This window comes from Coptis chinensis, chromosome 8 (genome assembly GCF_015680905.1).
Source record: "Coptis chinensis isolate HL-2020 chromosome 8, ASM1568090v1, whole genome shotgun sequence".
In the NCBI taxonomy this organism is placed as follows: Eukaryota; Viridiplantae; Streptophyta; class Magnoliopsida; order Ranunculales; family Ranunculaceae; genus Coptis; species Coptis chinensis.
Window position 1 is genome coordinate 69018394 of NC_141463.1, and position 18495 is coordinate 69036888.

General features: G+C 37.8%; 1 protein-coding gene across 1 annotated transcript; it reads left to right on the forward strand.

Moving 5' to 3' along the window:
• The first annotated feature begins 13076 nt into the window (after positions 1–13076).
• LOC147482669 (ent-kaurene synthase-like 1) lies at positions 13077–17460 on the forward strand. The gene is given in 15 exon segments (XM_086581465.1): positions 13077–13287; positions 13579–13634; positions 13731–13808; positions 13810–14017; positions 14121–14301; positions 14377–14594; positions 14683–14803; positions 15018–15115; positions 15193–15407; positions 15528–15640; positions 15734–15832; positions 15910–16125; positions 16246–16387; positions 16572–16817; positions 16890–17460. Coding segments are annotated over 15 exon segments (2406 nt in total). The 5' UTR covers positions 13077–13217; the 3' UTR covers positions 17235–17460.
• Positions 17461–18495: the final 1035 nt, after the last annotated feature.

The window sequence follows — 18495 nt, forward strand, 5'->3', positions numbered from 1 at the left end:
CTTTGAAACATAGTCCATAGCCAGTAGAATGTAGGTGTAACCAAAAGAAGGCGGAAATGGTCCCATGAAGTCTATACCCCATACATCAAAGATTTCTGAGATAAGGATCGGTTGTTGAGGCCACTCGAACCTTTTTGAGGTCTTACCCAAAAATTGGCATCTCGGACATGCTTTGCAATAAAGATTTGCATCTTTAAAAAAAGTAGGCCAATAGAATCCGGCTTGTAATACCTTGTCTGCAGTACGTTGCGGGCCAAAGTGTCCTCCGCAAGGCTGATCGTGACAGAATAATAGAATGGATTCATGTTCCGATTCTGGGATGCATCTTCAAATAATCTGATCCGAACACTTCTTGAATAAGTATGGATCATCCCAAAAATAATATCTGGTCTTTGAGTAGAATAAATCTTTTTCTTGCTTGCTCCAATGCGATGGTACCTTGTCGGTCACAAGATAATTTATGATGTGGTCGTAGCATGGTACTTCTGATATACTGAACAATTGTTTATCAGGAAAAGTCTCATAGATTTGTAAGCAGTCTTCCGCATTCTTTACTAGCAATCTAGAAAGGTGATCAACAACGAAATTCTCTGTTCCTTTCTTATCACGTATCTCCAAATCAAATTCTTGTAAAAGTTGTATCCATCGGATCAACCTAGGCTTGGCATCCTGCTTAGTGAGTAAATGAGGCAAGGCAGCATGGTCAGTATAGACAATCACCTTTGAACCTATCAGATATTGTCGGAATTTGTCAAGAGAATAAACGACGACTAAGAGTTCCTTCTCAGTGGTAGAATAATTAATCTGAGCTCCATTTAGGGTCTTGCTAGCATAATAGATTGCGTACGACACTTTCTTGTCTCTTTGTCCTAGAACGGCTCCTATAGCATAATCAGATGCATCATACATGATCTCAAATGGCTGGCTCCAATCGGGCGCACGAATGATTGGTGTTGAAGTGAGTGCTTCCTTTAACTTCATAAAAGCTTCAACACATGACGTATCAAAATCAAAGACAATATCTTTCCCTAACAGATGTGACATCGGTCTTGCAATTCTACTGAAATCCTTGATAAATCGACGGTAGAATCCCGCGTGACCTAGGAAGGCACGAATATCTTTGACAGTTCTCGGTTTGGGTAGATCCTTTATAATATCAATCTTCGATCGATCTACTAGAATTCCTTCCTTTGAAACTTGGTGACCCAACACTATCCCTTCCTTTACTATGAAGTGACACTTTTTCCAGTTCAGAACTAAGTTGGTATCGCAACAACGTTTAAGGACTAAGGAGAGATGGTGTAGGCAATCCTCAAAAAATGATCCAAAAACTAAAAATCATCCATAAAAACTTCCATATATTTCTCCACTATGTCATCAAAAATACTCATCATGCATCGCTGAAAAGTGGCCGGTGCATTGCATAGACCAAAAGGCATACGACGGTAGGCGAATGTTCCGAACGGACATGTGAATGTGGTCTTCTCTTGGTCCTCATGGTGAATATGGATTTGAAAATATCATGAGTAACCATCAAGAAAGCAGTAGTAAGCTTGTCCAACTAATCTTTCTAACATCTGATCGATGAATGGCAATGGAAAATGATTTTTCCTCGATGTGCTATTTAGCTTCCTGTAATCGATGCAAACTCTCCATCCAGTCTGAATCCTGGTTGGAATCAACTCATTGTTCTCGTTCTCGATCACTGTGGTTCTGGACTTCTTCAGCACAACTTGAACTAGACTAACCCATTCACTATAAGAAATAGGGTAGATAATGTCGGTATCAAGAAGTTTGACAACCTCTTCTCTAACTACTTCCTTCATCTTCGGATTAAGCCTCCTCTGTGGTTGCTTAGAAGTCTTGGAATCCTCTTCCAAATGAATCCTATATTGAACTATTATAGGGCTGATCTAGGAGTGTAAAAAAAAACCGTTGACCCATCATCCGGTAAGGTACCCGGTCTTCACCCGCCACCCAAATCCGCACTGACCCAAGAATAGACCAGCCCGCCCGCCACGTTTTTTATCGCGGTCGGGCTATGGAGTGTAGGTTCTATGCTCAAACCCGACCGTCAAGCCGCTGACCATTTTGCGTGTCAAAAGCCGTTGACCCAACCCCGTTGACCCGCACAATTTCAAGACTCTAACTCTAATATTTTTGTATTTTGTTTATATTTTCTTTTAACTTTTGTAGGAATTTGAGAGATATGAACACAAACTTATAAGTTCAACATCAATCTCAAATATTCAAGTTTGAACATTGAACAAATATCAAAAGTTCAAATTCAACTTTCGATTTTTGGAAAAGATGAATCATTCATCCTTGTATTAATTTCGACTTATTTTAGTTTATATTTTATTGTTTTGTACCATAGATCCTCGCTCCCATCTTCATTTTATTATGCTATGGAAAATAATCAATTTACAAATGGTAAATCACGAGAAAAAAATTTCAAATTTCCAGATATAATTTTGGGTTCAAGTTCAAGTTTTTTTTTATTTTTGTTTATTTTTTATTGATTGATTCTATTTTTTTTTCTCTTTATTGTGAATTGGAAATATATTACTTGCAGAATTAGGAAAAAAAATTGGGTGAAATTGGGTTAAAATGATAATTTCCACCCGACCCCCAGATGACCAGCCCCGTAAACTGACCCAACAGGCCGGGTGATGGTACTAAGACATGACACTTCAACCCGCCCCGCCCCGCCCCATCGGGAACCATTGGATTTGTATCCCCTAGACCCGCCCTGCCCCGACCCATCACTATTTGACCCGCAGTTGACTCGACCCGCCCCGTATTACACCCCTAGGCTAATCCCCTTGATATCATCAATTGTCCAACCTATAGCTGACTTGTGTTCCTTTAAAAGTGCTACTAACCTGGATTCCTGCTCCTCAGTCAAATCTGATGCAATGACTATTGGGTAGGTTCCTAAATCTCCCAAGAAAACATACTTGAGTGTAGACGGCAAAGGTTTCAATTCTAGCTTAGGCGGCTCCTTCTTAAGCTCTTTAGATGGTCTATCAGGCAAAGGCGATTCAAACTTTTCTTTGAACTTGCTGTCATCCATGATAGGTGATGAATCCAAAATTGCATTGATTGCCTCAACACTAAGTTCCTCACAATCTGAGTCTGTCAGAGCTTTCAACAACTCGTCAACAGGATATGAATGAGTCAGATAATCCTGTGATAATGCTTCAATCATGCATACCTCGTTCACAGCACACACCTCCTGTGGTTGCTGTAACATATGGAAAACATTAGTCTCGACTCTCATATTACCAAAGGATAACGTCATATTACCATTTCGACAGTTGATGAGTGCATTTGCAGTGACCAAGAATGGTCTACCTAGAATAATTGGTATCTACCTACCGGATGTAGGTTCTGTGTCGAGTACTATGAAATCAACCGGATAATAGAAATCTTCGATCTTGACTATGACGTCTTCAATGAGTCCTCTAGGTATATTCACTGATCTATCTGCCAACTATAAAATAACATCAGTCGGTTTTAGATCCTTCAAGCCTAACTTCTCGTAGACAAAATATGGTAGAATATTCACACTGGCACCCAAATCTAATAAATCTTGCTCCTTCAAAGAATCTCCAATTCTACATGTAACAGTTGGACTTCCAGGATCTTTCAGTTTCACAACCGATAGATTCTGTAGGTACGATGAACATCTTTGAGCGAGAAAAGCTTCTTTCGAAATGTTGGTCTTCTTCTTTACTAGATCTTTCAGGAACTTGACATACGAGGAAACTTGCTTGATGGCAGTCAGAAATGGGATATTAATATGCAAATTCTGAAATACATCGCAAATCTCCTTGTACTGGTAATCTTTTCTGGTATTCACTAGTTTTGAAGGAAACAGTGCTGGCAGATTCTTTAATATCGGTTCTCTTCTTTCTGCTTCGGTTGGCTTGATAACAGATAGTGGAGTGACAGGTGGAGTCACTCGTGATGACTTCTTCTTACTTACTTCCACAGTAGTTCCTTCAATTTCTTTTGCAACAGTTTCTTCAGCAGGTGGCACAACATTAGATATATCTGGATTGTTAGAACTGGGTGGGATGGTGGAAACATAAGTTACCTCAGGCTCAGCAGAATCTTTCCCTGGTTCATAGAAAATCTTGTTATCAACTTTCTTGCCTGACCGTAGAGTGGTGACATAATTAACTTGGTCATGAGTAATCTCCAGGTTATCTACCTGCAAGACACCTCTTCCTTTCGGATTTGGCTCCGGCTGGCTTGGTAATGCTCCTTTTGATCTCTCTGTCAAGGCGGCCGCAATTTGCCCTATCTAGCCTTGAATGACACTAAAGTTATTCTCCAACTTCTGGGTTCTTTGATTTGTCTGTTTCAGCTCATTGACAATAGTAGTGATAGCTTATTCCAGATGTGGATAACTGCTTTGCTCGACTGAGGCATATGGGCAATATATCCACTCATAAGATCTGGTACTAACTCTTTGTTTGTGTTGGCTTGGTATTGCTAGTTATGGTATGACTGTTGATTTTTGTATGGTTGCTGGCGGTCTTGGAATTGATACTGGTTATTCTGGAACTGATTTGACTGATTTTGGAATCCTGGAGGAAAATTCCTCTGATTTGTATTTTGTGGCTTCTAGTAATTCTGTCCTTGATTGAACTGGTTATTTATTCTTAAAGAGTTGATACTACATGCCTCTGCATTAGTATCTAGATAGTACGAACACTCTTCAGTAGTGTGGCCTTCATCAGAACATAGCTCACAAATGGCATAACAAGGCTTGGATGGCTGAGGTTTAGCTTGGAAATTGTTTGTTTTTGGAGGATTCATGGAGAACTGATCAAACTTCTTGTTCAGAGTTTCAAGTCCTGTTGATAGGCTTGCCATAATTGATAGCATCGCTTGATTTGGGTATTCTTGAATTTGGTTGCCAAATTGCTTCGCCACCCCCTCCACTCTAGCTACGTCCTCGTTGCTAGTATTCAATTGTTGAGTGTCTTCAGCTAAATTCTCGAGAAAGTTGTAGGCTTCCTCTCCATCCAATGATGTAAACTTACCTTGATGTATTGACTGTATCATCTGCTTGTTCATAGTAGAAAGTCCTCGAAAAGAAAAAATGAGCCAATTATGCTCTTATCATAACCATGATGTGGACATGAGACTAGCAGATTATTGAATTTCTCCCAGCTTTGATGATATTCTTCAGTCACCTTCCCTTTGAAATTGCTGATGGCTTGCTGCATGGCATCTGTCTTCTGGGGTGGGTAGAACTTGTTCATAAACTTTATTCTCAACTTCTCCCAGTTGTTGATTGAATTGATCGGCTGTCGCGCTTAACCATTCGGATGCTTCACCTTCGAGTGAGAGTGGAAATATAATTAACTTAATACTCTCATCCCGATATTACGGTTCTTGAAAGTTCTCGAGGATGATAGAAATTTGCTCATGTGAACATAAAATTTGAACATTATGCGAACCATCAACTTTGGAAGCATAGAGATTACCGATGCTCTAAGTTCAAACTAGTTAAAACTCGTCTCGGAGAAACAATCTTTGGCGGGTGGGTCTCCAATGATTGGCGAATAGAAATCCCTCGACTTCTTCCTCTTGTTAAACTTGCATGGGTGGGATAACCCGAGATTATTGGTGTCCAAAACACCTCCATCATTGTGTTCGGCCATTGTATCAATCTCGTCTAGTATTCTTGTGAGTCGATTGTTGAACCTTGTTCACTGTTGTGTTCTTACCGGATGATGATATGGACGACGAGGCATACACTAGAAAATGCTATGCGAAAATGACGAAAAACTATCCTACAATGCTTGAATAATATGCAACTATTCTAAATTATAAAACTACTTTCCTTCAACTGGGTTGGGCTTTGCAGCTAGTATCTCGCCCGTTGTCTAAAACTGTCTCTTCTAGGGTTATGGTGAATCACTTGGATTGCTTAAGTACCACGGCCCACAGATGATAGTCCGTTTGTCAAGATTCAGATAAAAAACACTAGAGTTTGATATTTCACTGTGTTGGCTTACAACTTCAATTGTTGAAAAGGTCCTAAATGCAATTATACTAGAAAGCAATAAAACTAAACTACGATGCAACTATATTAAGAATGAAATAAAAAGAATGAAGATTTGACTAACCTGGATGGTAGATCTTGTCTTCGAGATGTCCTTCAAGCTTCTCTCTTTCTCAAAAGGATGGATGATGCGGCTAAAATTACCTCAATATCCATAGTTCTAATCTTGAAAGAAAACGTTAAACATAAACAACTTAAAACAGCAGCGGCGCCATTTGACACTGCCTCCTTTTTGTGTGTGTAGATGAGATGGTGTATGATGTAGACAGATGATGGTCGTTGAACAAAATAGAAGCGTATTAAAACCTAATTATCCCTCAATAAGTAAAGGATGAGTAGGGTATCGTTCCACTTTTAAGTGTATGTTATGTGAAGGGCGACGGAATTTGGAAAGGGGTTTGAGGGATTAAAAATTATGATTGTAGAGATTTTAGATTCTAATGCTAAACTAAACTAAATTAACTAAACTATTGAGAATTTATAAGAGAGGGAATTCAAGAGATTAGAATCCACCAATATTTTTGATCTATGACCTTCTACTTCATGGTTGTTCTTACAAGTAGACTACAATTAGGCAATCGAGCGAGTGCCGATGCCCTCTTGGACGAGACATCGTTAACAATTTACTCTACTTAAGATTCCTATGTTTATGATATTAATATCTTCTTTCCTTTTATGTAAGCTTGGGCAGCCATTCAATGTATTACCGAGAGCAACATTAAGGAGTACTTCCTAATAGGGCGGCCATTTAATGAATCACCACTTAAGGCAAACACAAAGAATACTTCCCCTAGGCAGCCACTCCCTGAGCTACCCTTCTGAGGCAACACAAAGAATATTTCCCTAACTCTAAAGAACTATACTACTAGAAGAAAAGTAAAGAACACTAGCATGATATTAATATTGCAAAACATAAACCCTATTCTATACTTCCATCCTCTGGTGTGGGCAATGAAACTAATAACTCAAAACATAAAGAACTAACCTAATTAAAGAACACCATGAACCAGAAGAATCATTAAACCTTAAGCACCGACTTCATCTCCTCCCTTGAAGGAGAAGATTAGCCTTCCATAAAGAAGGAAAAACACGAAGAACATGAAGAAGAGTCGAAGAACATAAGACTAGAAAAGACTAATTTATTAAGACTAGGCTAGTTAAAACCGAATATTTTATTATTAATCTCTCTCTGCCTCAAGTTTTGGAGACAAGAATATAAGTGAATTGACAAATTACATGAGGCACTTAGGTCCTCTATTTATAGGGGTTATAATGAGTTCTAGAAGCATTCCAAACCGCCATTTGTTTCCTAATACAAATAGACCTTTTTTCAGAGTCCAACTTCATCTCCAAAATTGAGAAGGAATTGGCTACAGTGTTGTTTCATGCGTCTGGACGCACGATCCATGCGTCTCAGACGTGAGAAATGCGTCTGGACGCGCGATCCATGTGTCCCAGACGCGGAAGTCTATTTTGTCTCTTCTGCTCTATCCTTCTATCCTCTTTTGCGGGATTTGGTCCAAGAAAAGAATCCTTTGGCCTTGGGCTTCCAAATAGGCTTTAAAATAGGTCTAAGTCGCATCTTTAATAGCTCCAATTCCTTGGCCTTCTCCATGATTGTCCACGGGCTTCCCATGTGATCCTTAATGCTCTAAATTGCTCTATTTTACCCCTTTTTCTCTAATATTCCACAAAACTTTCTCTTTCACCTATAGAATCATAAAACATAACTTACAAACACTATTAGTCCACTAAGATGGCTAAACAAGAGGCATAATCGAGGGTTAAATTACACTTTTTGAGCACTTATCAATAGTTAGATTGGGTTTTTGGTAGGGAGCAAAACCGAACTGTTGGGAGGTGAGTGGTGGTCCGGCGAGCTCTGCAGTGGTGGAGGAAGTGTGGAAGAGATGACCTAGCATAGTTAGATTGTTTTGTTTTGTTAATAGAAAACTCTCTCTTTCATCAATAGTTAGATTGTTTTGTTGGTATCATTAGGTAGGGGTTTTCGCAAGGAACCAAACCACTGGAGTGAGGGTGGTGGACTAGTGGAGGCTGGTGGTGGCTGATCAGTGGAAGTGGTGAGCTGGGGAGGAAGATGAACAGTGAGATTTTGGGTTTTGTTGGGCTTGGGCCGAACTTAGTATGTGGGCTTGTGTGTTTTTCTTTCTATTTCATTTATGGGCTTAAGTTATGTTATATTGGGCTTGGGAAAGACTAAACCCTTTGAGCCTTAGTCTTTGGGTTTTGGCAGGTTGACTTTGACTGTTGACCAGAGTTGACTTTGACTAGTTGCCCAAGTTTTACTTTTAACTCGGATTATGAATTGGTCTATTAGGATAGGTCTAGGGCTATTAGCGTGCTTGGCTTTACGCTAAGACCTTTCTATATATACGTGTATTAACTACTATGTGATATTTCAGTCTCTTATGATATACGACACTATGACATTTAAACATCAATCTAATTAATAACACGTAAACAATAATACATGAAACAAGATACTCCTCCGTTCTCTGAAATAATATATGCAATAACATTCAATAATGCGTAAACAAATTTACCACACCCTTTTTGAATCTCTCAACGCCTCAAGTTTTGGAAATGAGTTTTTTTTACTGAAGATGTCATGTGATAGGTGGGCATTTATTGAATGTGTCATAAATAGCCCGTTAGCTGGGTATTCATTGACTGTGCCATGAATGACCCGGGTATTCATTAAATATGGCGGGAATGACCTAAGGTACATAGATACTAAAGGGTGGGTGTATAAGAAAAGTAATTGATTAATTGATTAATTGATAAGAGAAATTGATTTGATTATGCGAGTGTGTTTGGGCTTATATTTGAATACCTATAGGATATCTATACATGTTATATAAAATTTCTAACTTTCGTTTGCAGGAGGGTAGGACTTAATAATATTTTGTGCGAGGACGCGGTCCTACCCTTATACAGAAGTGGATATCGGTAAGTTTTAATTCAATTACTTACTTATTAAAACGAGTTATTATAATGAGTTAATATAATAGAAGTTTTGCTTGGGAAGAAACTATGCCGGTTGAAATGACGAAACTACTTGTCTTCCAAGCTGAAAATGTTTAAGTTATGATATATTTAAAGTGTTAGTTTGATAAGTAAATACTGGAAATATTTATATGTAGTTAGTCTACTCATACCAGCAAATTTCATTTTTGCTGACCCATGTTTGCTTTGTTTTGGCAACGTGGGTGTGTTCTTGGGAACATAGGTGGAAGGCAGTGGAACCACAGCGTTAGATTTGGATTTGTTTCTGGAGCAGTCCGGGAGTTTATTTTATTAGGTCTAATCTTTTTGGAAGTATGTAATAACGTAGTTTCATATTCATATGACATGAGAATACGATGTTGAAGGCCTATTATTCTTAGAGTTTTATATTGATGATTTTTGGACGGAAGATAGTCTTTTAATAAAGTGATGGTTGAGAAATTTTGAAAATATTTTGTTGTTAAGTTGATTCTTTTATGATGTGGGTTTTCGGTTTTAGCATGAGTTGTATCCACCCTGTCATAACTTGGGTTTTTAGACAATTGAATATAGTGATATTTGAGATATTTATATTTCAAATATTCATTTTGTAATTGTTTAGAAATTCGGGCCGTCACAAAAACATCCTCAAGTTATAAAATATAACGCACTGACTGTTGTAACCAATCCAAATACAGTTCATCCCTTAACAAATCCTACTTCATCAAGCAAGTGATGAGATCAACTTAGTTGAAGGTGAATCCAAACTTTCATTCATAAGTTATTGGAAACTCCACCAAACCACATTAGAATTGGGAACCTAATCGAATTGGAAACTAGATCGAGAGTTAACGTGATAAACTTCCTCTTGCATGCACCTACCATAAATCCATAATCTCACACCGTATAAGAGATAAATAATGGCTGCACATTCAATGGATTGCCTCCCAACAGAGATACTCTCATGGCTTCCTTTCAAATCCGTCCTTAAATACAGGTTTGTATCCAAAACATGGCTAGACATTGTCGATCATCTCCACTTATTTGCTGGTTTAATTTACTCAAGAAATCTGCTTTTGTCTTCATCGAGTATCTTACCAACCAACCCTATATATCGTAGAACTGTAGAAGATCATGATGATAATAGACGGTGCTTTAAATCCACAAAGATTGATATTGCCGTTTGTAGAGAAGTTTAACTCCTTTGCTACTGCAATTAGTTCGTTTATGAACAATCTAAAAAAAAATAACGAATTAATTGATATAAAAAAGAGAGATGAATTTTTATGAAACTCCAGCAATAAAATGAGAAAATGAACTGCCAAATTTGAAGTTTTCGTTTCAATTTGTTTTGGGAGGGGAAAAGTTGTATTCCGGTTATAGTCTTTGAATTTTTTTTGGTGGAAAAGCTGGGCGGTTAGAAAAAAAAGGGTAAAATGGAGAAATAAGAAATTTTCTGAAACACTTAACAAGCCCAATACTGACATACTGACGTGTAACTAAAGTTGGAGTAGATTCAAAGAAAAATGTCGGCGTTTCCTGATAGTGTCTAGAGCCTGTTGAATTCTGTGTTAGTGGTGATGCTAGGAGAGTTGTGATATTGATATATTAAAGACACCAAGAAGAAGACCAAAGAAGACTAGAGATTGATTAGGGTTGGAGTTTAGAGTTTGAGAGACTGAGCTCTACCCAGAGTTACATACTTATACTAAAACTAAAACATAATAATAGAAACTGCTAGATATGGATGTCCACACTTATAAAAACATGGGACTATCCATATTGGACATATTCTAATACTGACTTATTCTAATATTGATATATTCTAACACTCCCCCTCAAGCTGTAATTACGCAAACTATGCAAATTACAGATTGGATTACAAAAAACAAATGATAAGAATATTGCTCCCCCTTTCACATAGAAACTGTCTTTAGTTGAAGAACTCGAACAACTGTTGAGATGTTCTGGAGGTGAAACTGTCGGTGCAGGCAATGGCCTAACCTGAATGCTAAAGGTGTACCACAGTTACAAACTGAAACCATAACACCAGTTTGATGGCGCGCTACTTGGCTGCTACTCACTTCATTCGTTGCTATGGCTTTCATAATCTAAATTGCAAACGATAACACTGATTTGATGTGCGCTTCTTGGTCGCTACTATCAATATCATCAAACATACGTCTTGATTGAGGCTTGGTCTACCAAACATACCGGCAGCTTGGCGGTTTACTACTACTACAAAACATCTTGGCGGTTAAAGGCTTGACTGCTACCTGAAACATACTTGCAGTTTAGGCATGACTGCTACCTGAAACATACTTGCAGTTTAGGCTTGACTACTACCTGAATACTGAAGACTACAATTTAGGCTTGACTGCTACCTGAATATTGAAGACTGAATAGTGGATATGCCTTGTCATGAAGAGTTCATCAAGGCATGCCAGAATATGGAGACATGAATACTCTTTCTCATACATCTCCATATTCTCCTTCCCTCATATACTATTGAATGTCTTCATATTTTCCTATTCCCCCTCTCAAGTTGGAATATACAAGGCTGAGTAGAAACATACAAAGACTTGTCTATTCCGACTTGAACTTGAAACTAAGAAAACTAAATACCAACTTATACAACCAACCAATGCTCACTTCAAAAAACAATACTTCATACTCCAATACACAAAAACAATTCTAACAGAACATGCATCAAACAATACTCACTATAGAGGGTGGAGGGTGGGTCGCGCCTTTTTATGACTGCGAACTTCTGGAACAGTGGAAAATGGAAAGAATAATTCCTCGTGAGATAGAGGTCATGTGCCCCTATAATACTTCAAACAAACAACTTGATCATGTTCTAGAAACCGAGAGAAGTCGACATCAATACCAATTCTTGTCATGAAGCTAGAAACCCAAACATCCATAACGACATACCAAACAATACTACCCTCAATCACGGATAAGAGTGCAAACTACCTTCCAAAGGCTTGATACTTCAAAAATCTCAAACCCGATGAGTGGAAGCTTGGCGCGGTATCGCCATTAAGGCATATTGAGCCCATACTTGCAACGCCTGAAGTCGAGTCAAGCAAAAGTGCACCCCGCCAAATCTCGAGGCGATTGCGAGTCAGCGCCCGCTTTCTCTCGAATACAAAACGAACAATACTGAAAACAACTTTTGGCGTGCGGACTGAGCGCGTGCACGCCTGTCTAATACTCTCCTAAGACGTAGATTGCGGAAGCGAAACAATACTAAGAAACCAATACTGAATGTCTTCATATCTCTCTCATATCATTCTTCAAACAAACTTTAAATACTAGCGGAATCTTGAAAACTTACTTTAATATGACGATGAATAGTTCCGTGAACAGTACCCATGAACATTGTCGGTGAATAGTAACCATGAATAGTGCCCATGAACAGTGTCGGTGAATCGTGCCCATGAACAGTCTGGTGAACAGTAAATCCGCCCGAGAAAAAATTGAAACTTGAATTAAGATATAAGAACTTCTTCTTGTGAGAAATATTTCTTCTTCTTGAAATTTGACTTAAATACTATACTGAAAATTAAAACAAACTGATTTTGATTTTTTTTTCTTAAATAGGGTTTCTCTCCCAAGATACCACCAACCTCACTCCGATACCATGTGTTGAATTACGTGTTGAGTGGTGATCTTTAGGAGAGTTGTAATATTGATATATTAAAGACACCAAGAAGAAGATCAAAGAAGACTAGAGATTGATTAGGGTTGGAGTTTAGAGTCTGAGAGACTGAGCTCTACCCAGAGTTACATACTTATACTAAAACTAAAAACATAATAATAGAAACTACTATATATGGATGTCACACTTATAGAAACGGAACTATCATATTGGACATATCATATTGGACATATTCTAATAGTGACTTATTCTAAGAGCCCAATTTCTAGTTTGGTTTTTATGCTATGCTGACTCACCATCTTGTGATGTAGACGCTCTATTTGGAGGGGAGATCGATCTCCTTATCTTTTGCCCAAAAAAAAAAAAAAAAAAATGAATTTGTAGTAGTGCAAATCTGCAACAAATTTTTTAACTTGTAATTCCCTCTTTTGATCTCAGTTTACGACTTGCAATCCAGTCATGTTGTTGTGCTTCTTCAGCAACAATCTCATGTTTCTACCCAAAACTCGGACGATTTCATCTCGACACGGTAAATGCTTCTTTATTCCAGTTTACGATGCTGATCTTTTTCTTTTACCTGTTCAGTTGTGCTCTGCTTGACAGAGTCATTTGAGTTGTGTATGTGTTTTATCTGTTCCTCTTCCTCCTCCTCTCATTTTCTAGTATATGTATATATGTACCATTTATTTTCTTAGTTGTTAGGTATTTATTTTTTCTTTTTTCAAGCTTCTGTTTCAGTATTTCATCGCTGATTTTGATTATATTTAGTCGATATAGCACACATTTTTACAATAAACGGAAGTATGTTTTATTTCTACAGACGGTGACGCGTTTCGTAGATTACATGTGGTGAGAAGAGCTGAAAATGCTATCAATGTAAGCAATTTCTCCAGTTCCCCAGTTACTATCTTGAAGAAGGAATTATTTTTCGTTTTGTCTGGATAATTATATCATGTAAACATCATGTCTCAGTGTGCTCAAGGTCCAAAAGAAAAAATCAGAGAGATGTTCAATAAGATTGAGCTTTCAGTTTCTTCCTATGATACCGCTTTGGGTTGCCATGGTCCCTTCTCCAGATTCATCACAACAACCCTGTTTTCCTGAGTGCTTAAATTGGTTACTGGAGAATCAAGTACGTGATGGTTCATGGACACTTCCTCATCACCATCACTTACTGATTAAAGAATCTATGTTGTCCACATTGGCATGTGTCCTTGCACTGCGGCGATGGGAGACTGGCGATGAACATGTGAGAAAAGGTATTTTCATAATTTCATGTCAGGTCCAATGGGTCTCCATTTTTGGTTTTAGTTGTGATCAATCAAGCTAATAATATTGTTATGATATTCGATCTCTGTATAGGTTTAGAGTTTATGGAACTAAATTTTGGGCTAATCATGGACAAGAAGCATGCCTCCCCAATCGGGTTTGATATCATATTTCCTGGTATGATTGAATATGCCAAAGATTTGGACTTAAACCTTCCATTCAGTCCAAAATTTGTTGAAGCAATGCTTCACAAACGGGATTTGGAGTTTGAAAGGTATGCATGTTCTTATTCTTTAGTTGGAGTTGTTCTCTATTTCTACTTGTAACAGTGTTTGACATCTTTGTTCAGAGTCTCCAAAATCAATTCCAAGGGAAGTAAAGCTTATCTAGCATACACATCTGAAGGACTAACTAAACTATGTGATTGGAAGGAGGTCATGAAATGGCAGAGGAAAAATGGGTCTATGTTCAATTCCCCATCAACCACTGCTGCCACTTTTATTCAAAATCAGGATGCGAAGTGTTTGGAATACTTGCGCTTACTCTTAAAAACGTTCGCCAATGCCGGTAACTAACGATGTTTATATGAATCTTTATTTTCTCACTGTTAATAGTTGAAGATCTAGATTCTACTACTCTACAATTGTCTTTACAGTTCCCACCAGTTATCCAGTGGATGTGTATATCCATCTCTCTATGGTTGACCGTCTTGAGAGAATGGGAATTGGGAGACATTTTAGGAATGAAATCAGAAGTGTATTGGACGAAACATATCGGTACCTACTGAACTAATGCATTTTTATTTCAATGCGTGCTTGTTAATTTTTAATTGTGCCTCAGCTGAATGTCCTGTACTTGCATATACAGGGTATTAGAACCTTAGGGATGTGAATGCACTTAATCTTGCAGGCCTGCAGGGCAATATTAACTGACATAACAGACCAATTAATATTCTCAATTGTGATAGCATTGATCTTGGCCTATGACCAGATGCTGGCTGCGGAGGGAGGAAGAGATATTCTTAGACATAGAGACCTGCGCCATGGCTTTTCGGCTGTTACGGACAAATGGCTTTGTAGTTTCTTCTGGTAAGGAGATCTACATTTAATGGTGAATTTATATTTACCGCAACGATAAAAGTTAAATATACAGATATGTGGTGTAGACACATTAGCTGAATTCAACGAAGAAAAAGATTTCTTCACTTCTGCTGGTGGAAATATCAAAGGTATACATACTGTTTTGGAGTTATACAAAACATCGCAGATCATGATATTACCAAATGAACCGGTTCTGGAGATACTAAATTCGTGGACAAGTCAATTATTAAAACAGAATCTAGCAAATGGTGTGATACATGATGGCAATTGCCAGAAAGAGGTATTTACCCAAATGAGTACAATACTTAATTTTTCTTTATTATCAGGAGTCATCTTAGTAAGCAAATAATCAAAGTAAGACATAAGTAAAACTTTATATGGTCATCGTCCGCAATTACAGGTTGTTAATTCTCTCAAATTTACCTATGATGCTGATGTAGAACGTCTAGAAAACAGGAGAAATATCGAGTGCTACAATGTGGACAGTCTTTGGGTCCTGAAAGCATCATATAGGTAATCTTACCTATCTTCAAGGTAGTAGATTTTTTTTGTCATATTATTTGCCCAGTATGTTAATTATCGTGTTAATCGTTGCCTTTGCATTAGGTGCTCAAATATTGATAACAGAGATATTGTACAGTTTGGAGTTGAAGATTACAATTTTTGTCAAGGAATACTGCAGAAAGAACTTGCGAATCTTGAGAGGTACGGTAAGCAATATTTACTTGGAAGTAAACTCTATACTCATTATCGTCTTACCACTGTCAATTTAACTTAAGCAGGTGGGTTAAAGAAAACAGATTAGATCAACTCAAATTCGCCAGGCTGAAGCTCGAATACTTGTACTTTTCTGTAGCTGGAATCCTTTTTTCTCCTGAACTATCTGATGCCCGTATGTCATGGACAAAAAATTCATTTCTTTCCACTGTGGTTGATGATTTCTTCGATGTTAAAGGAAGTAGAGAAGAACTAGTAAACCTTATCAACTTGGTAGAGAAGTATGTTATTTTTCCTTCTATTTGTTAATGTATTTCATTTCAAGTTCAAAATTTGGTAACATAAACTTTTGGTTCTTGCATCTCCTAGACGATAATTTTGAGTATCCATGCTTGCCACAGATGGGAACGCGATACAGCAACGGATTATTCCTCTGAGCAAGTTGAGATCATTTTTCTGGCTATTCAGAAGACAATTAATGACCTTGGTGACATTGCATTCACACGACAAGGCCGTAATATCGAACGCCATATGATTGATTTAGTAAGAATACAAAATCTTGAATAGAATTTCAAAAGATTAAGGTCGTTACATGAATAAACCTTTCCCCTCAGAAAGAAGTAAGCCACAGATGAATTACACGAATACGCACTTCACGACAACTAATAACTACATGAATACGCACTTCACTAAAACTAATAACTATAGTTTCATTTTTGGTACGCAGTGGCTTAGTTTGCTTAATTCTATGATGAAAGAGTATGAGTGGGTCAGAGATAAGTCAGCACCCAAGGTGGAAGAGTATATCGAGACTGCAAGTATCTCATTCACATTGGGACCTGTTGTTCTTGTAACGCAATACTTTCTGGGGCCTAAGCTTTCTGAAGAAGTTATAACAAGTCCGGAATACAACGATCTATTCAAACACACGAACATATGTTGCCGACTTCTCAATGATGTTCAGACTTTCAAGGTATGTTTGTTTGGACTTTTTTTGCCTAACTTCATTAGCCTTAGTCTCCTTTTAACTTAAAGTTTATTGCAGAGAGAAGGCGAGCAGGGGAAACTGAACAGCGTCTTGTTGTGCAAGATTCATAGTCCTGAAGCCATAACTGAGCAACAAGCTGTGCGAGAGATACAGAGTATCATTGATCGCAATAGAAGAGAGCTACTAGGCTTAGTGTTGGATACAAAGGGAAGTATTGTGCCTAAAGCTTGCAAAGATTTATTTTGGAATACTTTTAGAGTAACTCATCTCTTCTACCGCAAGAAGGACGGATTCTCTTCTCCATTGGAAATGGTAAATGCTGTCAATGCAGTTATTGATGAACCTATAAGTCTTCCATCTTCATCTTCTGGAAAAGGGATGGATGGACCTTGTGTTGCTTAGGAGGTTGCGGAAAGGATTGGACAACAATTTGATAGCAGCTGGTTCTAACAAAAACATGTGTTTAGGATGATAGGTTTTGCCATTCAGAAAAGACCAGCAACCCACAAGTTTGCCGCTTGTCTTGTAAATATGTTTTTTTCCCCAAATTAAGCTAGGGTTAGGTGGACCCTCACCTGTACTATAAACTATAATTTGTCATACAATTGTTCAGAAGCATCTTCTTCCACTCTTACATGCAAATGATAATCTAGTGGAGAGCTCAAAAAACAACAAAAGTTACAATTCTTTTGACAAAGACCTGCTTAGTGATCCGCTCCGCTGCCTTGTTACATTTCCTAAACACGAGTATAGGAAACATAATCAAAGGATTGCACAAGAACATGTATAGCCTTAACTAGATCAGTACAAAACCATGAAGAATATGTATGTTTTCTAAATATTTGTATGATTTATTTTGGAGATTAAATAAAGAGCTGTTCTTCAGTGCGCAGGTCGTAAGGTGCGCAGGTCGTATGGGCCTTTGGATTCAGTACTTCTGCCACTAAATACACACGCACCCTTTGGATGAGTGGCCGAGATGTAATGGCGCACCATACATCTCGCGCACAGTAGATTTAGCCTTAAATAAAATATATCTTTAGAAAATAATAATTTCATTTGCATGATAAATAAATAAATAAATTAGATTGATACTAGAAGGTGTTGGATACTTGGATTTGAGACATTTTGTTACTCAATACTTGAGATGTTTGTAGACAGCTTCACATAAATACATACAAATACATGGTTGCAACTTGCAAGTGTTCCACCCTAGGAATGCCATTCGTTCCTGGCAACTCTGCACTCACAATGCAAGATGGATTTTGCACCATTATTTCCAATGCAACACTCTTTGAATTGAATTATGTTATATTTTAATTTGAATGCAAAATGATTGTTGCGTCAAACCACTAAGCAACGTCCATTTTGGATTGATATGTTAATGCGTACCCCCGGTTAAGGGTGCAGCCACATGGCAACATGTTACCTGTGCATAGCTCACTGTAAAATGACCTACCGAAACAAAATCTAGCAATTGCCAATGGCCAAAGTCTTTAGCTCTTACCACTCATCTCTATTACTAAAGTACACTATAATTAATCTGACTTATTAAATCGAACCACACACACATATATATATATATATACACACTTTCTACCACTAAATGCCCTTATCAAATATTAAAAATAATTGTTCATTGCCTTTAAACCTCTAGGTGATG